Here is a 23,939-nt window from a genome sequence, read left to right as displayed (position 1 = left end):
TTCTTCATTCTCCTTGCTGTAAATTTTAAAAAAGCTGGTCATCCGCACGGGGACCAATCACTATACTGGAGCTATAAGTATCGGCTGTAATATAGTGGACAACAACATTTATGATGCAAATATCAAAAACCGACCAGCTGAGCTGCGCAGCCATGCGCAGCCGGAACAGGCAGAACTGCAGACACCCGATTAAAGAGAGGAGGCCCTTTCGTGCAATCGGGTGAGGCCAAACTAGCTGATCAAAGCCCCTCCCTCCCTGGGTGCCCATATCCAATCATATTGAGAGTCTGGATCTCAATCCTGGATCATAGGCTGTGTACTGGACCCAGAAAGGATCACAAACTCTAGTTCTGGAGGACTGGAAACATGGTGTGTGCACCCATTAGGCAATCAATTACTCATTGGCCAATCAACTAAGCACTCAAGTGCTGAAACACTCCAAAAAAACAAGCAGGCACTGTGGCTGTCCAGGCCTGGAGTTTGCTGTCCCTGTTCTAGAGCATGCTGGAGCCCTCCAGTAGCCAGGCTGAATAGCCCTGCAGGAGTCAGAGACCCCCGGTTTCAGCCGGGCCTTCTCTGAGCACTCGTTTCCTGGTGAGATGGAAAGGGAGTGACACCCGCAAAGAGCAGCAGCGCATGGGGCTTGATGCATTATTCACCGAACTCTCCCGCGTGCGCGCTTCAAACACTTCCTGCTGGAAACAGTGTCTAAAATGCTCCAGTTATATCCTGTTACATCACCAATCCCCAGAAAGAATGATGTGTGTGTGTGTGTGTGTGTGCGCGAAAGAGAGAGAGAGGACTTAGAGTGAGAGAAAGATAGAGAGAAAGAGGCTCAGACACTGTAAGGTGTAGCATAATGACTGTGTCCCAGAGTCTATTGCAATAAAGTCTTTTTGGAAATAAAACTCTTTACCGACAGAGTATATTGATCAGCAGACACAACTCATTAACGTACACGAATAATACTGCCTGGGAACAAGCGCAACTCAACTACAGCACTTTCTTTTAAATGTGATTTATAAGCAGGTTCTGATTCTAGCTTGGGGGCACGGAATGCTCAATATTCTCAAAGGTGCCACTGGAAAAACAAGAACTGCGATGCTATACTGGCCGTGTTCAACGGGAGCTTGTATTTAAAAAAAAAAAATGGGGATCCGCCCCTTTGCAAATTTATTCAGTAAGAATTAAAACCAGCTTGGGCGATCGCTAAAACGAGTAAAGATGCGAGCACAATGAGGTGAAGTTTCGGGCTTTTTGTCCATGTTGGCTTTCCGTCTGCGATGAAGATGGGAAGAAGGTGCCACACACACACTGAGGATGACTCAATAAAGGAGCCGGGTACATCTCCCTGAACTCATTCATCAGGAAGGACAACAATGACGGCTTCAGAAGCACTTCTACATTATGCAGGACAGAACCCATTGTTCTCTCTTTCTGTCCTTCCGTACACATATAAATAGAGTGCACATGCACACACGCACGCGCACACACACACAAAGGGACTGAACGAATGCAGTTAATCTTTTTGCACGTCCAGACAATGAGCTGTTGAAGTCCATTTTCACTGCTGTGATGTACCTGCCTCCCCCCCCCCCACCCTCTGCCCCACACACACACACACACAAACACACAAAGCCCCTGAATATTCCCCTGGTAACCCCCCCGGAGACGTACGTCTTTGCCGATGAGGTCCTCCTGGTTCTCGACGATCCCCCAGGGGGCGATGCCGATGGTGCAGATCTTGCCCCGCGATTTGGAGGCGTGGTCCTTCAGCGCGTCCCCTACGTGACGGATGACCCCTGTGACAGATTCGGGGAGGGTTGGGAGAGGGTCTGATCAATGCGTGCTTTCCTAATGGTCTGATACTTATCCACACAGCTTCTCCCTGTCAGACCCCCCCTCCAGGCTACAGGAGTTAAGCCAGTGTGTCTGCTCCTCTGAACCTTATCAGTTCTGCTAAGAGAGCTTGTGAAAACGATTCTAATGGGTTTACTGCAGGAAAAGAAATATACAAGGCCTAACAGCTCAGGGATGGGCCTTGGAATTCTAATCAAATTCACGCACAAAGACATTTTTGAGTGCTCTGCCCAAGGAATTTGTGATTGTAGATCTGTGGGTATAAATTTATACATATAATCATTTAATGATGATAATGCATTTGTGGTAACTACTACTATTATTGCTGCTACTATTACTACTACTATTAATAATAATAGTAATAATAATAATAATAATAATTATTATTATTATTGACATCCTCCTCAGGCTCAGCCAGGCCACGCCCCTCTGCACCTCCCTGCATTGGCTACTTAAATTAGTTCCTATCAAATAAAAAAAAACCATGGTGCAGGTCCACTGGGAAGCTAAATGGACCACTCCATGATATCTGTGTGCCTGATAACCTTTTGAGATAATAATGTTACGCTATATTGTAAAAAAAACGTTAGCTGTGTAGCGGCATTTGCTTTCGTTTACAATATCAATTGTCGGTTTGTTTGATTAGCTTAAATGGCCCTTCAGTGCCTTCTTGGTGAAATCGCACTTTTGTATTCCTGACACACTGATGCTCTTCTCGGCTGTTCTCCAAGCCAGTCTAGATAAGAGGGCCTGCTAAGTGAGCGTAATATTATGTAATGTAATGGGTTTCCAGGGTCCCAGTCAAAGTCAGGATTCAGCTCTCTCAATTCTGCCTCAGTCTAAATTTTCCCCAGAATCCCAAGGGGCTGACGCCGCCACGCCCCACCTCCCATCCCCCACTGCTGTTTTTTTGTGTTGTCTTCTCTGCAGATCTCTTAGATCTTCTTTTTTGTCTTTCGAGTGAATAAAAATAGAAAATAATGTTCACGAAAGACAAAGCAACCGCAATCTTATTCTTATTACATTTAAAGGTAAACCTCCGAAGCTTTGAATTACATCTCTTTGCATTTTAATAGAAAAACAAACAAAACAACAACAACAAAAAATCGCACAATCTACTCTGCTTATGCTCTTATTGTGGTTCACAGTTGCCTTTCTTGACCTCTGACCTTCCACGCTTCCCCCTCACCGCGGCTCTCTCACCTGTGTTGACCCCGCCGGTGAAGATCCAGGCCCCCGTTGTCATGGCAGCCTTGATCAGGCCTTTGCCGAAGACCTGCTTGAGTTTGGGCTGCAGCTCGAAGTTCTGCAGGCCGCCGTGGACGGAGATGAGCAGCTTGGGGAGCTCCAGCTGCCACTCTTTGGTCATCAGGTGCAGCAGGAGGTCGGGTTTGGTGTCGTAGGAGACGCGGACATACTGCAGCAGCCACGGAAAGAGAGAGAGAGAAAGGGAGGGAGAGAGCAGAGAGAGAGACAGAGAAAGAGAGACCGGGGGAGAGAGAGAGAGACCCAGAAAGACATCATTACATAAGAGGGGGCTGCCTCCCCATGACCTTCTACCACTGACCACTGCAGTGCAAATTTACACCTGAAGTCTGTCATGGACATTGAAACACAACATAAAACGGTAGTGCATTTTTACTCATATTTCATATCCTCCTAAGACACAGCCATTCATATTTGTCCCCTGTAGGGGATGTGAGTCTATGGCCCTCATCTCAAGGGCCAAATATTCTACCATATACTCCACTATGCTGCCACCTACATAAGGGGCATTCAATAAAAGCTAAATAAATATGTTTGCAAATAGTTTCAGTGCAATATATTTTTTTGTCAGTCAAGATACTTGTATTATGTAAAAAAAAAAAATAATTTTCTGCCAGCTCTGAGGAGGCTGTTGTACAAAAAGGCAGCCAGCCCTAAATCATTCACCGACGGAGGAAAAGGAGCGTGGCAAACGTCACCATTGCTTTGTTGGAATGGCCGCCCCCCTGGAACTCGATGGTGCCGAAGGCGTCGGTGGGACTGAGCTGCGTGTGTTTGCTGATGGACCATTTCTCCGACAGGCTGTCGTTCTTCGCCAGACGTTCGTTCTTGTCATTCTGACTGGAGGAAATGCTGGGGGGAAGGCCGACGTGCTGGCCAATCAGGCGTCCGCAGCAGCACCTGTCAGAGCAGGAGGCCGAACGTTAGACTCCTCCCCTCCCCCCCTTGGGAAATGAGAAGTGGCCGTAAACTCCTTGACTCCTCCCACTGAGAAACAGGAAATGAGTCTAATCTCCTCCCACAGAGGAACAGGAAGTGACTTCCCCCCCTCTTTCCCAGGCATGCCCAGTGGTTAGACGTTGCGGTTTGTGTTATGGTCAGGGCTAAGGTTAGAAGCTAGTGACCAACAGGGTTATGTGGCAGGGTGCATGTTTACAGTTAAGCACCCCGCAGACTTCTAGAATTTTCCAGAATCTAAAAAGTTAAAAACATTACTGTTAAAAATGATTTGTGCTTGGCTGGCACTTTATATCATATCCCTCTTCAGTTCAGTAAAAGGTTTATTTGTTTGTTCACTCAGCTTTATATCTTTTTATATCCCCCTCTAATATTTGAAGGGTCCTTGTCAGCAATTTGATGATTTATTACCTCCAACAAACACACAAACACACACACACACACACACACACACACAAACCAAATCACCTTTTTCCAATTCCTCATCCCCATCCCGTTTTAACTTCACTCATTCTCATTCACTTATTCTGTTTTCAAGGTTGTCCGGAGCTGAAATTGAGTTATTCCGTTCATGTCCGCATCCGTACCGAGTGCATTACTCTGAATTTGCATAATGCTGCTGTAACGCACATGAAAAATAGGGCGGGTAATGGAATTCTGCATTATACCAGATTACTCCCAGCCACTCTTTTGGAGTGGGGGGTGTGCATTCATCACGGGACAGTCGCCGTTAACCCCACAACGGCTCGTTCTCATTAGTTAAATTACTACCTCGCTGAGCATGCTGGGAAATAAATTCATGTTTCAAAAAATTATAATTTCCCTGTAAAAAAAAAAAAAAGCATAAATTACATTCTTGGCCCAGCTCAGTGTTTTAACTACATTATGGGTCATTAAACTTAAAACACTGACTTGCAGGGAACCTAAAATGAAATGGACTGCTGCAGTGTTGACCGTCCCAGTGCCATTTTCCCCATTTTGCGCTGTCCTTTTCATGCCCGCTGAGTCGTAAGCTACTGAGAAAACGAAAGCCGCGTTTGTCTTGCGGTTTACTGCTCCCCTTAATTTGTCGTTTCGCTAACAACGCAACGGTACTTTTGCCAGAAGCTAAAGCCGACCCCGTGGCAGCACATCTGCGAACGAAAGCCCAGACATCGTCGTTCCACGAAAAAAAGAAAAATCCCTGTCAGAGAGAGAGACACACAGGGAATTTGGGGGGTATTTCCACTTCAAAAGTCAAGCAGTGGTAATGGGGCTTAATTCCGATGGCGGTACTGTACGAGCTAGCTGTACGAGCCTCGAATCAAAGCTCTCGGCCGCAGATTCGCGGATTATGTGACTCGGCGCGTGACATTTCGCTAAACCCACAGCGGAAAAGGCTTTGGCCCGCTTCGGAGACGACGGGAAACGTTGGCGTAAGCGCTTCCGCGGTTATCTCCGTTAACGCACGTTCCTTTGCCACGAGCTAGCGCAATTCTGTCTGTCTGTTGATTTACATTACGGAGAAAAATGCTGGAGAGCTATGCGCTGTTAGTAACAGTGTGCAGGTCCCCCAGATTTTTCTACTAGGCTATTTATATTGTATTTATACCGCCCCTGTTCTCACACTCAAAGACAAACTATTTCCACCGTTTCTTTAAATGAAGTTCAATTGATTTTATTCATTTTCGTAATGTCCCACAGAATTTCCTACCCACCCACAGCACCTCCGCTAACAAACCCCCCCCCCCCCCCCCCCCCTTTAAACTATCACATCCCAGTCACACCTAATCCATGGTCACTCAGTGGATGTGAAAATGCTTTCAGTGATAATACAGTAGTGACCCTCACTCTTGGTCCTGGAGAGCTGCAGGATCTGCTAGCATTTGTTGCTACTCAGAACTGGAGTAGCACAGCAATTGACCAGTTAAAGCAGTTCATTACACAGCTACCTGGTCACTTGGTTTCTTGGGTTTGAATCGGTTGCTGATTTTAAGGCAGAAACAGAAACTAGCAGTCTCTGGCTCTCCATAACTGGGACTAAGGATCACAAACAGCATAGTACTGCAGGGGCACTGTTGCATCTTCGGTGTCTGATGCTAAGGTGCACAAGTATGACTTACCTATGGTGGTCTTTTGCGCTCACTATTATATGAACACATTCTCGCTTGCTGAAGGCTCTCTCTATCCAGGATTTCTGTGCCTGCGGAGAGAAGGGAAGAATAAAACGCTCGGTAAATTCACGCGGTGAAAAGCGAAGAGGATGAACCGCACTCTTCGTCATTTAGCACAGCCAAACTGAAACCTGGAGTGAGGGGTGCAGGAGGTGGGGGAAAACACCTCATTGAGCAAGCTTTAGATTTACAGATCTGTCCATTTTTCTTTGTTAGTTAAATGGATTCTGGCTGAATTTTTTATTATTTTTTGATGAATGCAAACCCATTACTTTATAAAGGCGATGAAAATCACACAATATGATCCATTTGATCAATACGAGCAGGGGGTGCCCCCCCCCCCCCATCCAATGTACCAAGTGAACCAGCACATGCCAAATTATGACAAACCCAAAAGGGCCACAAGATTGAAGTGTCTGTTCAATTACACATAAATGCAGATTGTCACTTCTACTCAGAATTTATACACCACACAATGCTTAACATGATTGAACCTTTTTCCGTTATGGGTTTTACTGGAGATTGTAATGTAATGGAGGCCATTTGTTTCCTGTTAATATCCTGGACCAATCGAAAGACATATCTCCATACTGTAGTCATGGCGACGGCTGGGCGCGAAAAGAGCCCAGGTGGGCGGATCCCAGAAAGTTAGGTGTGACAGGTAGAGTGATGAGCTCAGGTCAGCACACACACACACACACACACACACACACACACACACACACACATGCACGCACGCACACACGCACATGTAGACAAAGAACAAAAACCTCCACACTCCCTCTGGCTTCGTGGTGGGTGTCACATCACGGCAAGCCAGCACACAGACGCCCAGGATACCTCCACCATGCTCATCAAGCAGCTTCAACGCCACACACTTACCCTAACATCCGACTTCCCTCGAAAAACCATTACTCTCTAAAAGAACACCAAGTAACAAAGAGCCGGTTCTACTTTTTTTTAGGGTAATCCGCTCACAATGACTCAGCTTGCCAAAGCGCCACCTTCCCGCAGGGCATTCCAGTATCAATGCGCCGGTGCACAAACAAAGTAGTTCCTTTAGACAAGATCCAACGTGGCAAGCATGACCTGGCTGTCCCTCTCTGAACCTACTGCAACAGTACGAGAAAACCCGCAGTGCTAATAAAGCAAACTTTTATTCTTTTTATTTAATACAAAGATCAAATATTCAAGCCAGATTTTTTTGCGCTTCTGAATCGAAAACATTTTCTGAAATTGATCACTGACCTGGGGGTACTTTTGAAACCATTCTAAATTTCACATGCAGTTATTCTTCAAAGAATGAACACCTGCTACATGCCGGCAATACAGAAACGCCAGTGAACACACAATCTGGTAATAAAACATAAAAGTAAGTCAAATGAACCTCTATGCACGCACGCATGCACACACACACACACACGTGATTAATTTTAATAGGGAAGCCAGTGAAAGTGAAGTGTGTTCTAACATGCTAGGAGTGGAAGGGGCGAAGGGGTAGGGGCAAACAGTCCTCTCCACCATCTGTAACGTATTCTTAATTAATGATCTGCCGCAGAGCCGTGTAATTACGAGCTCAGCGTATCGCGGCACATCTGCGGCACGCACCGGCCCCCGGGCCCCCGGCCCGTTGGGCGGTACGGCACGAGCGCCGAGGTGCCAGAACGCCAAAACACCGCCGCGCCGGAATGCCAAAACCCCGAGGCTCCGGAACACGGAAACACCGGGGAACCGGAACGCCAAAAACAACAGGGCTCCGGAATGCTGAATCACCGAGGCACCGGAACGCCAAGACACCAGGGCACTGGGAGGTCTGAACACTGGGGCTCTTGAATGCCAAAACACCGGGACTCCAGAATGCCAGAACACCAGAGCTTTGGAATTCTAAAGCACTGGAGCTCCGGAATACCAAAACAACAGGGCTCCAGAACCCCAGAACACCGGTGCTTTGGAATTCAAAAACACAGGAGCTCGGAACGCCAAAAACAACAGGGCGCCAGAATGCCAAAAAAATTATTTTTGTCACCAGCATTTAGCAGCCATGGAGCAGAAGAGTGAGCGAGAGCGCGCGTTTGAGAGGACAAGGAGATGCCAAAGTTTACTCCTCTTTTTCTTTCTCTCTCTCTCTCTCTCTCCCATTAAGTCTTCCTGATGAGGCCTGACAGGGCTTGATGGCGCTGTTACTGCCGCGTGCCTCTGACAGGCCGGCGGTGTAATTAAGATTTATTCGGCGGAGGTCGCCGGCGCTGCCCGGCGCGGGCCCCGTCTCCGCGCCGGAAGAACCCGCCGGCTTTTTCGGAGCAGCTGTTCCTCAGAGAAAATGGCGTTTCATATTTCTAAAGCCGTCATTGCCCTTTCTGTGTGTCTGAATGAGGAAATGATTGAGCCATTGAAGCGACACCTTTTTTGTTACACTTATTGTCTATGTACTGCGTGTGTGTGTGTGTGTGTGTGTGTGTGTGTGTGTGCTTATGTGTGTGCCTGTATTATGTACAGTATATACAGAATACAAAATAAAAATACAAAAATATGTCATAACTAATGTAATACCATGATGGATAATGTAATTTCACCTGAATAATGGAAATAGCCATTAAAAACACTGCTGATAAAATGGATAAAATATTTAAGACAGCAATAGACGTGCCCATGATGTTCATTAAAAATAAACAAAATATAAATAAAAGATGATGGTCCCAAGAAAAAAGAAATCTTAAAATACCAGGATATAATCTTCCCATATTTATAAATACTAAATAAGAACAGCCTCATTGAAACAAAGAAGTTTGAGCAGCCTTCCAAGAAATATAGATGACAAAATTACTGCAAGTTAAATAAAAAATTACAAATAAGGAACATTCAATATTATGCATGCAGTAGAACGATTGAATGCCTCAACGCACCTGATAAATGACACAACATAGGGTCTAATCAAAGCAACATGAAAAACCAACAACAGAGCATTCCAACAACATCCAGTCCAACCACAAGTCCTCCTAAGTGCATTTTAAGATGCTACCGGTCCTCTTAATGAGAGATTAAGCACACAGAACGCGAGCGGGGTTGGCGGTCGGCTGCCCGGGGCAGGCTCTCTCTCTACCTTGTCTCCTGCGTCGCCGGGGGAAACTTCAGTAGCGGTAATAAGCGGCGGGACGAGCCCGCGCAGGACGGACTTCGCTCGCGACCGGACCGCTCGACGACTGGACTGCCTGACGACTCGCCCATCCGCGCGCCAGACCTGCAGTTTAAAGCTCGCTGGCCGGCCCGGCGCTCGGGCCCCATTAGCTACCTGGAATGCGGCGCTGGAGGATTAAGTCTCATTAGACGACCCGCGCGCATTCTGCGTGAGAGAGAGCTGCAGGCCAAAAAAGAGCTGGGGTCTGCCTGACACCCCCCTGCCCCCACCCCCACCCCTCTGTAATCCACCACCTCAACTACAACAAATCCCCTCGGACAGGGTGCCATACTTTGCACCCAGGCGCTGGCCAGCACAACTTTCTGTCCTAAGTTTTTTATTTTATGGCTAGCACACACACACACACACACACAAACACACACGCCCTCACAATCAGTGGGACCCTGTTACAGGTGCAGATTCTGAGGAGGTGAAAGGCATGCATGAACTCACAGATACAGGTACACACTCACGTGCACACACACACACACACACACACACACTTTTTGGTCCCAACAAGGTTGAAGGTCCCTCTATGGTATGTGTGTAATCAGGTGAAATAAAAGGAGAACCAACACGCACACACACACAAAGTAGAAATACATGACTGGTTCCTCAGCCACATTAGCCGCTTTCCAGCTTCTACCACATTAGCACTGCAAAGGAGGAGTAGACACAGCATAGCAACAGCAGCAAATAGCTCCCCTCTCCACTGCAGCTCCCCCTCTCCACCCTCCATTAAATATACACTTGATCTGTTCGTAATCCAAGCATTTTTAATATAACGGAAACAGGCCCTTTCAGAGGGGAAACCACTGCACGTGCCGCAGATGCTCTGTCGGCGTGGTCCACATCCTTACAGTACGCCTGCAGCAACACCATCATTCTTGTGCTTGCACAGATAACCGGATAGTATTCCACCAAATCAGCCTCGTTTTACGGGAAACACATAAAAGATTACGGCTGAGGTGTAGTCTTCTTATGAAGAACAAATACAGGGAATACTAAAGAGGCAGCAATGGTTTCTGGCATCTGCGTTTTTTTTTTTTTGTCAAACATTCCCCTAAAAGCAGACACCTGGAACATGAGCTGTTCATCAGACCCATTCCAGGTTATGAAAGAGGGGGATGATGAGAGAGAGAGAGAGAGAGAGAGAGAGAGAGGAGGGGGGGTAAATCTAGCTGGGGGGGCTTGCGGCTGCCACTGCTTCAGTCTGACAGTGCGGTAATCACTAGCGCGGCTAATGCTTGTGCGCAGCACCGACCCGCTCGGAAATATTGGAGGGAAACGCGCTCTCCAAATTGCCATCCAACCCCCCCTTACCCCCTCCCCCCCAGACTCCAGATACTGAGAGAGGGGTGGACGGGAGAGGCTCTGAGCCCGATTATAAACCCCCCCATCCCTGCCTCCCTCGCTCCCTCCCTCCAAACACGGTGAGAACGCCCGGGCTGGGATAAAGAACTGCGCTCGGACTCGTTTCCACAATGTGGTAAACAAACACAGCGCCACGCGAGCCGCGAAAGAGAGAGAGAGAGAGGGAGGGAGGGAGGGAGAGAGAGAGAGAGAGAGAGAGAGAGGGAGGGAGAGAGAGAGAGAGAGGGAGGAACGCGGCGCGCACGGAATGTTCCGGAAGCCCAGGAGGTGGCGATTCAGCCAGGGCACATTCTGCGCCAGAGTCTCCTCTGCTTTTCATTATTGCTGGAAAAAAATGACGGAAAGTCATTTCACACACAAAAAAAAACTCGAATTAAGCTTGCAAACCGAAGAATAATAAACTGTAAAGACCGTCAGCCACAATTTTACCACGTTAGATCTGTACTAAAGCTGTCTGTTTATATATAGATTAGAACTTCTACATTTACAGAAACGTTCTCACACTACAATCTACAACAGCAGCCGAAAAACGGGAGGTGTCATCCCGCCTAAAGGCTTTACCTGGATGGTCACAGAATGTCTCAGTCCGAGCTGGGGCCCAATGTTAGGCTGGAGTCAGTGTGGACTCCAGGCCATCTAGCCTGGGGTACAGCACCTCCCTACCAGCCCCAAATCTCCCTCCCACCCCTCCGCTCCTCAGCCTCCCTGCTCTGTATGGTCAGCACGTGAGGAGGCTGATAGTGGGAGGGGGAGGGAGGGGGTGAAAGGTTTTCGTTACATCTAATTTAATTTGGCTTGATTCAATTATCCCATCTCCCATCCACTCCCTCCCACCACCCCACAGCATTCGGAATCCAGAGAGAGAAGTGTAACGAGCTGTACGAGATCAACACCCCCCCCCCCCCCCCGCCCCACCCATCCCCCCCCCCTCCCGAACCACCAACCCCCCATAACAGATCAAAATTTAATGGCTTCCAAGGGCTCCCATGCATCTTAATTACTCAACACACGCACGCATGTTATTTTATCACAGTTTCGAGTAATTGAATTTAAAAAACCAACAACTGTGCAACCCCAAAAAAAATTACATCAGTCACAGAACAGGGGTGGTAAGAACACCGATGATGTCATGTCGGTGAGCATTCAGAAGCCGCTACTACGGAAAAGCATCAAATTATTTTTTTCTGCGCGTTAGCAATTGTTAGCGCATTAGCGAAGGAATACTACTTCTCAGTCTTTTCGTGCCACGGTAATCGTGAGCACCAGAAAGGTCGATTCTGCTCGCGTGACCGCTATGGCGTTTCATGCGTGCGGCGGCGTGAACCGTGTCCCAAGATTTAGACGGTTCACGTGTTCCTTGCTACATGACATGAAAATGAGACAGATTTATCTCTTGTCTGAGTGTGATAATTAGACACTGTAATGTTGTCATTCATTTTCAGTGTTTCCATATTCTTCTCTCACCGATGGCATTGACATGGAGGTAGAAATAACTTTCTGTAGATCTGAAAGAGCATGACTTGACCTCATAAAGTTTACATCTGCAGTATCCCTGCACTCTATTAAGTATTCATTTTCTTAGAAATCCATATACAGCACTGGAGTCATGTTGGTCTACTTTTGCCTTCTGGTAAAATGCAACATTAATAAAGCTATCTAAAGAGAAATTACACACACACACTCGCCGACTTGCACACACACACACAAACAAAACTTCTAAATAAAGTTTCAATGTCTTTTTAATATTAAAGAAAGTTGCTTGTTAAAGTAACAAGCTACCATGAGAAATTTAAATTTGCAGCCAGCAAATTAGACCAAAAAAAAATAACTCAGCAAATAAAAAGTTTAAACGTATAAAAATATCTGGGGAAAAGTCATTATTTTTAATAAAAAAGTGAATTTGTTTCTTCAGTAGACCTATCCTTATGCCACTCTGATTACATCACATACACTTTTATAAGCTTCTGTCATAAGTAATTGGGAAAAACAAATTTTTTAAAACCTGGTGCTGACAGACTAACCATGTGACCAGAATGATTGATAGACTGACAATGTGACTGCAGTGATTGACAGACTGACCGTGTGACCAGAGTGATTGACAGACTGACCCACGTGACTGCAGTGATTGACAGACTGACCGTGTGACCAGGCTATGGTACAGTGAGACTGGGAGACTTTCAGACCTAATTTGGAACGTCACAGGACCCCTGCGGTCGTAGAGCTTGTCTGCGTATGCCTGGGCAAGACCAACCGACTGAGACGCAGTCACTGCGGAGAACTGCGGGGAACTGCGGCCGGTTGGGAGGGGGTCTGGCGGAATGAGCGGGGAGGGGGGAGGGGGTGACTGCATTCCTCTGCAGTGGCACCAGCGCAGGAGCTCCAGCGCAGTGACAGCAGTGCGGATGGGGGGGGCGGGGGGGGGAGGAGGGGGGTGTGGGACCCCCGGCGCTTTGCTTTTCACTGCTGACGCATTTTCCCGCAGATTTAATTTTAGGCAGCTTACTAAGTTTTTTTTTGTTTGTGGTTCTTTTTCTTTACTTTTTTTGTTTCCCCTACAGCTCGGGATAATTAAAGCCTCTAAGATGTTAAAGACTGTTTATCCGAGTGGATTAATGCCCCCCCCCCCCCCCAAAAAAAAAGAAAAACACAGGGGTGACTTCACTAGGAATAACAAAGCAGATCTTTACTCAGCAACAAAGTCTGTCTGTGGGTACTGAACGGGGGGTGAGGAACGAGGGGTGGAGATTTTGAGTAAAGAACAACTTTGATCACAAGGAGAAATTACAGGGAAAGTATCACACACAAGGCTCTGCTTACTTCACTGTGGAGCCCACAGATGCATTTAAGTCATCAGGATGACCCAACTCTCTCTGCTGTTTGCCTAGCATCGGGTGGGGGAAAGCAGTAGGGTGAGGGGAGTCTGAATCACGATCAGGAGGTTGCAGGTTCAAATCCTGACATGGGACTTAGTTCCGTTCAAACCCAGGGCGCAGAGCTGGAGAAGAAATCTTATGAGGTCTCAACTCAGCTGATGTGTGGCGAACGATCTGGCGCGAAATGGCCGCCACGCGTGTTCTGGTGCAAAATGGCCGCCGTGCATGACCCAGGTGAGCACTACACACTGACGGTGATTGTAGTGAGGTACCTTCCCCCCTTTCACTGTAATTCAGATCAGAAGACCATTCCCAAGGTTCACTGAGAGAGAGCTAGCGGGCGTTCTGACGGTCACGGCTGTCTGCTTCCCAAAGCAGTTTGCAATTTGCCAGAGCTAGAGAGGCAGATGCCCAGGAGGCTTGTCCAATCATTTCTATGGTGACATTACCAGCAAGGCGTCACCAGGAGCCGATCACGGAAACAGCAACGATGGTGAGAGAACTGAAGCCCTTGCAGGTGCATTAGGTTAGTTGTGTACTGTTACAGAAACTCAGCAAAACTTTTATGAAACCATTCAGTTACAAAGTTAGTGCTTCATCTTGATTTCTTCTTGCGATCACTGCACTACTAGAAAATCCATCATTATCCACCAGGACAAGAAAGAAGTATATAGTTATATACTCTTCATTTGCCATGGAGCAACAACCCCTCGATTCAATTAAAGAGTTAAGTAGGTTCAGTGAGTTAACTTCAGGTGATTGTGTATTGAAAGAGGGTAACAGTGTCTTTGTGTGTATTATAAAAGGTAAAGAGCAACCCAGGCCGTTCCCTGCTCGCACAAAACAGTAATACTCTGATGAATTAGGCATTTACAGTCGGTCACACTCGAACATTACGAATAAACACAACGTGCAATTTAAAAGGACCTAAAATTATTATTAAATGCCACTCATGACGGATGTTTTCAAGGTATTTGGGAAGGAGTCACAATTAATGTAGAAAGGTTCCATTTGTGATTACTGCACACCCTTACGGCCATTGTTTCCCACAATACATTTCCCTCGTTGTTTTTAACATTTATAGAAAGCCGTCCTGATTAATCCATGCCCGTGGGGTGGCGGGAGTGTGAGGCAGGGGGTTGCCTTTTTAAATGATTAAAAAGGTCAAGGTACGTTTTTCCACTAAAGTGTAAATATCAGAACGGAGAGAATCCATTCCATTCCGCTTATTTCTGCAGAGGCAGCTTCGGGAATCGCGCTGAAGGGCGGCGGGGGTTGAATTTTATGCCACCAATCAATTTAAGAGCGGGAAGCGAGGGAGGGCGAAGGGCCGATAACGCGGGTTAATGCGGGACGAAAATATTTTAAAAAAGACGACGGGAGGACCCGCGCGCCCGCGAAGCCGGCGGACGTTTTAACGCGTCTCGGCGGACCTCTCCGGTCGTAATTCGGCCGTTAAAACCGAAAAATCAAAAAACGAAAAAAAAAAAAACCGTTCCGCCAATAATCCGCGCCGCCTGGCTTTTCCGCCAAACCTTTAACGGGGGCGTCCGAAGAAACCCAGGGCTCAGATTTCTATCAATCTGTTATTGTAAATGGGTTATGCACGTGCCATAACCTGTCAAAAAAAAGCCTCTCTGGGTTTCATTTGCAAATATATAATGACTTATTTTTTTTCTTCAGTGAACTACATTAATTTCAGGCTCCAGTAAGCAAGATGAAGTGATCTGCTCATAATTATTTAGATCCGTGGTGCCCTTGATAACTGGGGACTGCTTGGAAAAGCCTCCCCCAATACCGCCCCCCCCCCCTGCCCCCAACACAATATTTGAGCAATTGAATCTAAAATGGAAGTAGATGAGGATACAGCCCCTCTAACTAAAAAAGGACACACAGCCTCGTTATTATTGCACAACATAGTTGGGAGCACTGAGTGGTTCAAAACAAAGCTGTTGCTACAATGTTCTCGCTACCTGCCCCAAGGTTGCCTAATCAGGTTAAAGCAGCGGCACCAGAAATCCAGCTCACGCTTATGAAGAGAATTAGCCTTCCCTGCCGGAATTGCAAGACTTCAACCTGAACAGTTTGATCAGATTAAGGGGGGGGGGCATTTCGATGCCAGCAAGCGGCCCACGTGACTGACTCTGTGGTCCTCTGAGCATCTTATCAACAATGCAGGGAAAACGGGAGCCAAAATTATTTTTCAAGGCTTCATATCCATCTCCTGCTGTTCCTTGATGGACCCTTGCAAATTCAAGCCTGTACTGACTGTTTATTCACTCGTTTGACCGCTTAAAACCCTTGCTATGAGCAACCTGACAAGCTGACAATGAAGTATGTTCCGCGATGAATAACATGCAAATACAAATGAAGTTCCTGTATTAGCACTAAAGTGTCTCGTCGCAGTAACACAATGGGTGCATCCCATCCCCGTCTCGGTAAACAGGAAGTACCCTCCGTAACGATGTGACTAAGCCTGCCGTGGCGCTAAGCACTTCCATTACCGCCATTTCACTCTGGTTGTTTTCCTCAGGGTTACTCGTTCAAACAATAATGATGGAAAATTACAGTGAAACTAATCTTCCTGCAACTGAAAAGCAAATGATCTAATCAAATCCACTTTAGCTAATGGACAGGATTCTTGAGTTGATTTTAGGACAGTTTATTAATGGAAAAATGAATAAATAAATACCCTGGCCTGATGTCCTGTCCCACCCCAGTTCTGCCATCTCCAGACCCTTTCATACAAGCTGTCCTGAACTGATAAAATGGACCGGAAACTGACTTGACTATGTTGACCGTTGGTCCCTACGAAACCACACCCTGAGCTGGCTAGAGGAGGATGGGCTCCCCCCGCCAAAGTTGGTTCCTCCCATGGTTTCTTCTTATGTGCCAACTGTGGAGTTTCCTTTACTTTGGGAGGGGCGGAGGGGGGGCTGATTAGGGATGGCACTGCAAAGCATAGTGTGACAACAAATTCTTTGTAAAATACACAATATGAATAAAGTATGATTGATTTAAATAATTAAAATAAAGTGCACAGCAACAAACACACTGTTATGTTGGCAGAGTGACTACAGTGGGAGTTGCTGAGGCTGACTTGCGCTGTAATGTTGACTTTTTAAAATGGCACAAAAGTACTTTACGAGCGGGTCTTTAATGGAGTCTCCTCTCTCCCTTTTACCTTTTTATACCGACTGGCACAGGGGCTTTTTTCCAGAGTTAAATACAGGCTGTGGTGCCATGCTGCTCACAGGACAGCCCTTAAAATGGGCTCTGAGACTCAGTGGGACGGCCGCTAGCACCGAGAGTCTCTACAGTGGGAGGGCTGCTGTTGCTATGCCACTGTTCTGCGCCGTTCTGCTTTGCTGATGTCTATGTGTGTGGGTCTATATGTATGGGAGTGTGTGCCTAGGTGTATGAGTGTGTGTGTGTGTGTGTGCGTGTGTGCACACGTGTGTGTGTGTGTGCCTGCATGTGTGTGTGTGTAGGAGTGTGTGTGTCCGTGTGTGTGTATGTATGTACAGTCTGAGAAGCTGCACTCATTTGCCATCTGAACCCATAAGGGAAAGAGGGATTCTCTTTCCTCTTTCTCAGGTGAAATGACAGGAAGAGAGGGCAGCAGAGACAGTGGCAGCACTTCTCTTGGGCCAAAACTCCCCTCCAGAAAAAAAAAAACCCCCAATACCCCATGAATATTACATGGACTGAGCGATATTACACAAAACACTGATTCCCCCATCATACGCCTCTGATCCCCCAGCTCAGCGCAGCTAAACCAGACTCCAGAAAGGACTCCTCAATGTCACAGAGCAATGGTGCAGAGAGTCTATGAAAGAGGGGAGAGCTCCACAGTGGTGGAAGCCCCCCCGCCCCCCACTCCCACCCCCACCCCCACCCCCACCCCCACACCATCCCCCCCAGCCTGCATTAGCGATGGTGGTGGGGGGTGGGGAGGGTTCATGTGCACTGCTTGTCTCAGCACAGCACAGATTAACAGAGATTTGTGCTTGAAAAGAGAGAGAAAGAGAGAGAGAGAGAGAGAGAAAGAGAGACAGAGACAGAGAGAGAGAGATTTTGAGTTTTAAAGACTTCTTTATTGTACAAAATGAAAACATAAATCAAATAAGACCAACATATTTCCATATTACAAGCTAAGCAAAGGTATCCACGTACGCACACCCAGAGAAAGGAAATAAACTGGGATAAAACTGACATATTAAACTCACAAGGGGGGGGGGGGGGGGGGAGGCAGAATACATTGCAACAACAGGAAAATGAACACCAGAACATGTTTGAAAAGGCAAAGAGAGAGAGAGAGAGAGTGAGAAGGGGAGAAAAGGTGAGAAAAGAGAAGGAAAGAAAAAGGGAGAGGGGAGGGGTGGGGGAGAAAAAGAGTGGCGAACAAATAGATGAAACTACATCTTAACTGAACAAATGACAAATGCGAGAGAGAGAGATCAGAGAGAGGAGAGAAATGCAGGGATAGACAGAAACAGGTTCTGAGAGAATTATAAATATGAAACCAAATCTTAACTGTACGGACTGAGGGAGAGAGATGGAGAAACAAAATATACGTTTGAATGGCCATTTCCCCTTCTGAAAAGGGTAGAGAAAGAGTACCCATGATATGGAGGTTGGGGACGGCAACCACTATGTTTCCATAACAAATATCAACAAAATACTGGTTCTCTACATCTAGCCACCCAATCACAACGGCCCATGTCTGACCACAGTTCCTCCCCTGCGACTCACCAGGTCAACACTGCCAATTAGAGTCCAGTTCTTGGCTGACCTACCTGGTCAAACAAAGGTAAATCAAAGCTAACAGCTGACCACCGAACCCCATGGCTTCTAAGCTGCAATGTGTGACAGCAAGAGGATGCGGGCTGTAGAGAGTCTCATTGGTTGGTGTGACCCAATCATCTTCCAGCAGAGCCAAAGTCACATCAAAAGACTATTTAATGGAGTAGAAACTTACTCCGGCATTTACGACACAAGACTTAAAGAAGGAAATCAGAAAATAAATAAATAAACTGTTCTGTCCCAAGACCTACAGTCTCTCACAAGCCCATAGCGCTGTAGGGAAAGGCGTTACAGGCAGTTACATCATGATCATTACCAGGATGTATGGCAAATTTAAATGAATAAGCTTTTGCTTCCATCACAAGCCCTGGGAAAAAAAAACATCACCCAATTAAAACTAATTGGTACCAGTGAGGGTTCGGTTCCAATGCAGTTCTCACACCAGGAGTTTGAAGGTTTGATTCTATACGTTGGCCACGTTCCATAACCTCTCAGTGTTACAAAAGAGAAGAGAAACAACACACATGAACCAAATACACGTTTATCAGTTCCCACAAATCCACCCAGTTCCAAACAGACAGCACAAGACATCTAGTACTGCCCAACTATTTGTCTTTTTGTACCTACAGAACCTATTGGTGACAGCTGGCCATTACAGTACTAAATGTAAGTTATCTTGTGCCAAACTAGAACTATACTGTAAAACAAAAACAAGCAATAATGCCATGATACACATAAAACAGACGTAATAAACAGAAAAATGTTTATTTTGTCATAACATCAAAATAAAGCAATAAAGCCAGCTGAAGCATTTTGAAAGCAAAAACAGTCGTTTTTGACCTCAGGCTAGGATAAGCACAGGGAAGACCTGATCGTAGAGCAGCTGCACCAGACTGTGAAAGTTCAGAAACGCAAGCTCAGTCCACAACACCACACACCTGACCGAGCCTTGAAACGACAACCCCATCTTTTATTATTTGCCTGCAGGGTTCTGCTCTATTGATCACAACACAAAATAGCCATCTCAGAGGGTGCTTGTTAGCCATCTTTGTAAACACATGATATTACGCCGTCTGCAGTAGGCCATTGCTGTCTCTCAAGCAGTTGTTGTGTATAAGAGAACAATTTAAAACAAAAAGAATAATCAATTTGACCAATTCTGCACTAGTGCTTTGGCCTTAGGTTTGGAGACTCCATTTACTTGACTTGACTTTTTTTTCCGTTTGTTTCCACAGAAACATTTCACAGCCCTTCAAAAGAAAATATAAAACATCTCACCAAGTAAATGACTCACAGTACGCCGAACACACAAACAGAATTTGTACAGAAACACCTCATTTCTTACAATCTGGGGAAATCACTTGAACGGTTACTCTTCCATGAATACCACCTCGAATTGGCACTCCTCCCACCATTCTGACACCAGTCATTAATTTCCTAATGATTCATCTCGAACTGTGTCATCACAAGCAGGAGCGTGATGACAGGGATAAAATGGAGCTATTGTTCCAGACAAACACAAACAGTAATTGCCATTAACCTTCCCTTCACCTTGCGGTACCTGTTTGAAATGCCATATGGCCCTGCGTCTCTTGCGCATCTGCGCCATTGATTGGTTTGAAGATGTCATTCTATTTGTCAAAGTCGGTTTGCCTAACCGAGTGCCAGAATGATTTCTGAGCGCCGAGATACTTCCCCCCCCCCCTTCATTGTCTTGCTGCCAAAAGAAAAATCATAGCAGCCAGAAGCACACCTCTGTTAAAATCAACGCAAGGCATGCGTTGGTGACATGCTGTCCTTTCATTGCTCCTCGAAACAGCCCTTGGGGTTTACTGTGTTTTTTGTCCTTTTAAAATAGTGACAAACAAATAAGGCTACAAACTGTGAATGTCCCAAAGACATTCCAATTATTCTGCTTAAAAAAAAATAAACTGAAGAAGGAAGCGGCGCCGGGAAGGGGGGGGGGGGGGGGTTGGTTGGGGATAACAACTAGGCTACTTTACACGAAAAAGAAATCCCTAGCAACAAGTGATTGGCCAAGGTTTTAATCATCTTATTAGGGGCCACTCTGCATGAAATGGCAGGAGAGGGAGGGAGAAAGAGAGAGAGAGGGGGGGGGGGAGAACGACAGACTGAAAACGGGGGGAAAGAATGCACGGCTATTAAAAGCGGTGCGAAATTCTGCTGACTCACAACGAGACGGTATTTTAAGGGTGAATAACGCTCGTCTCCCCCTGCTAGCTCCGGCTGCGCCTCGTTCAGACAGCAACCAGGGGACTGCCATAGGGCCGACACAGCTGGAGAACCACCCCCCCCCCCACCCGCCAACCCAACCAACCCCCCCCCCCCCCCCCAACCCCTAACCTCCCCCCCGGCTGATATAAGCGCTGGGGATGCGCTGACAATGGGCCGATCGTCGGAGGACAAACGCGCTCTGAGAATCGGCCCGCTGGACCGGAAAGGGGAGCTTGTTTTAGCCGCGTCGCTCCCGGCGCGGCGCGGCCCCCGCAGAATAAGCAGGCGGCCCGTTTCCCACGCGCCCCTTCAAAGCCGCGCGCGGAGCCCCCTCGACCGTTCCGTAATCGCTTGTGGCACGGGCCGGCCGCGGCGTGAAAGCCGGCGAGCCACTTTTTGAAAACGTCAGACAGGCTTAATCCCGACTTCGCTTTCCGCGAGAAAGAAAAGGGAAAGAAAAAAAAAGAAAAAAGCGCTAACTTTTCACAACACGGCTTATTTACTCAGCCATTGTTTGTCAGGAAACAAGCGTCAAAGCGGACGCATCGAAAGAGAATTCTCCCCGTGCGAAAATCTGAGAACAGAAGGACAACCCGCCACGGGCAGCTATACGATCCATTTACGATGTCGCTTCTCAATAATGCATTTCGCACTCGAAAATGAACAAGAGCACCGAGCAGACAAGCGACTCGCGCATCGCCGTCTGTGGTAAGCGGCAGCCCCCGAATGTTTACGGACGGCGGAAACAGGCGGGGGGGCGACACTGATCGACTCCGACAACGGTGGCTACTTATGAGATTCCGTGGCAGGCGTTCCGTGGAAGCCTGTCCCAAAAGACGCGCGCTCGCTCGCAGTCTGTCACGTGGGAGCCGCCGAGCTCCCAGGGGGGGGGCATGGGGGGGGTGATTTGCAAAGTGCGGAAGGAGCAGATTAGCGCTTCCGCGCCACGGCGCGACCGTCGTGCGGAGCGGGGCGGGGTGAGGCGTCAGCTGCCGTTGCCGGCGTGCGACCGAGCCGCAACATCGCAACCGCGCGGCGCACCATCACCGCGGTTACGAAACTCGGCCGATCGTAACTCATAGCGCTCATCTCAGAGCGCGCCCGTTAGCTGTGCGCTAACAAAAAAATGATCTATGCGGTCCAATTTCGCCGTCAACAGCAGGCTCTCCTTTTTGTCTCTGTTCAATAGTTTTTTTTTTTTTTTTTACTTTTCAATTTGTTTTCTTGGTATGACAAACATGCATATGCATATATGTGCAGCCAATGCAGATACAAGCCACACTGTCACGTGTGTTACTTGTATCGGCTCTGGCGGTCGAGATACAATATCACACAACAGAAGACGTACTTCTATGTGTCATATACGTAATTACAGACTCGAAAATAGAATGTCTCTCTCTCCGTGTCATCCTCTCTTTCTCTTTATGTACACATGTGCGTGTGTGTGTATATATATGTGTGTGTGTGTGTGTGTGCGCACGTGTGTGTGTATTTGTGTATCGATGTGTAATGCTTAATTAAATTATCAGGGAGAGTGTACAATTATATTAATTATATTAATATTCAGGACACATTTTGATCACTAAATGCCCCAGCTAGCTGTGAAGTGCACATGGTTGGTTGGAGACTCTTTCAAAAAAAGCCTGTAGCCTTTAGCCTTTAGCCTTGAACGTATCCAAAAATATGTCCTCATAATGTCAGCATGTATTTGAGTATACTAAACCATGAACTGTACAAATCGCCCCAACCAACAGAATGCATCCTTTTGCGTCAAAATCTATGAGCGACACAGTACTGCTTATCAAATCTGCCACCAGAGATTAAAGAGGACAGATATACCCTTAAAAAATTACTAGCCTAAATATGTCCTCAACAAAAGAAGAACTCAGCAAATCATGTTGCATATCTTGGATTAAATACGGAAAAGCGTTCACTACACAATCGATGTTCTGGGTTTGGTCTACAGCTCTGTTGTTACCCTATGATTTGCTTGAGGGACTATGTTGATTTTGCAGACTTGTGAAACTTCAACCTTTTTCACTGACAGCAGCGAAGTTCTTCAAAAAGAACCAGGATTGCATTGAGTATCCAAAAGAAGTAATTAGCATATTGACAGAAGCGTGTCCAAATCACCCAAATATTGTAGGGGGCTGCTGTCCATGATTATTTTCAGAGATTTTACCAACACCCCCCCCCCCCCCCCCCCCCACACACACACACACCTAAAAAAGAAAAAAACTAAACAACACAGAAGGAAAGGTTATCAATTCTCCCTGCGTGCGTTTATTTCCAATTAGCGGTGGCAGGGTGATGTTCTAGGGGGTGACTTGCCCTGACAGAGGCTTTGATTGACAGCTGCCTGTCAACCACTGATGGGGTATTTCCAGTGCAAGTCCGACACGATGGATCAGAAGACAAGAATCGAAGATTCATTTCACTTTGAGACAAGATGCGCTGGAAACGTTGTCTCCTTTCTCTTTGTGAGAAACGTTTCCGGACAGTTCTATCAGAGCCAAGTCAGGTATACATGAAGCCCAGTTTTTTTGCATGAATGTCCAACATGATCATACGGGTGGACTGGAGGGATGCACGCATTGCTGTGTGGGAAAACAATGTGTGGGCCTGGTCTTTTATGTCAAAAGGACCGAGCTTCATGCATGTCATTAAGGTGGATAAATATGAAGGCACTTTTTCTGCACGTTGATCTTGCGCACAGTGCAAGCTAAAGCAACGACTCTGCTCTCCCATAAACTGTTTCTGTGCAAACACACATGCATTTTTCATGCTTGGACATATTGCCGGGGTTACCTGGCAGGGATACATTTTACATTTTTTACATGTATATTTTAGGCACTTAGCAGGCACTCTCATCCAGAAGTGACTGACACAGTAAAATATTCAGCGATTTAAGTTGAGTGAAGCAATTAAGCTTGGGTACTTTTCTTAAGGGTACAACGGTAGTGCCCCCACATGTAAGATGAGTAAGATGTCTAGTTCTCTAACCATTCTTTTATGGATGGCTCTTTTCAGTTGCAGTTGAGGGCAAAATCAGTTTGAATCCAGGCTACTGGTACAGACAGGCGTCTGTGATTATGTAATTAACATATGGCACTTTCTGGGTGGCAGCAAGGTGTAGGGGTGTGAGATGGAGGGGTTGGAAAACAGACTGTGTGACCCAAATGTAGCAAATTTCATTCAGAGTGCTGTCTTGGTACACCTGAGTCAGGTACTTACTTTGAA

The 23,939-nt window shown here is 46.7% G+C and overlaps 1 protein-coding gene across 14 annotated transcripts in view; it reads right to left on the bottom strand.

The window, feature by feature from the left end:
• The window catches only part of trpm3 (transient receptor potential cation channel, subfamily M, member 3), a 191,831-nt gene that overhangs the window by 60,908 nt on the left and 106,984 nt on the right, over nucleotides 1–23,939 (bottom strand). For 13 of the 14 annotated variants that reach the window (XM_035378693.1, XM_035378699.1, XM_035378694.1 and 10 more), the window contains 4 exons: nucleotides 6,186–6,265; nucleotides 3,825–4,026; nucleotides 3,064–3,277; nucleotides 1,678–1,802 (listed from right to left, as the gene is read on the bottom strand). In XM_035378693.1, coding sequence (XP_035234584.1) covers nucleotides 1,678–1,802; nucleotides 3,064–3,277; nucleotides 3,825–4,026; nucleotides 6,186–6,265 — 621 coding nt within the window. Of the gene's footprint in view, nucleotides 1–1,677; nucleotides 1,803–3,063; nucleotides 3,278–3,824; nucleotides 4,027–6,185; nucleotides 6,266–9,336; nucleotides 9,452–23,939 lie in introns of those variants that run through there. The other variant, XM_035378707.1, reaches the window with a different exon arrangement.

The sequence above is a fragment of the Anguilla anguilla genome, chromosome 10 (genome assembly GCF_013347855.1).
Source record: "Anguilla anguilla isolate fAngAng1 chromosome 10, fAngAng1.pri, whole genome shotgun sequence".
Lineage (NCBI taxonomy): Eukaryota > Metazoa > Chordata > Actinopteri > Anguilliformes > Anguillidae > Anguilla > Anguilla anguilla.
The sequence above is the reverse complement of the archived record's forward strand: the minus strand, read 5'-3'. Positions and strand labels throughout refer to the sequence as shown.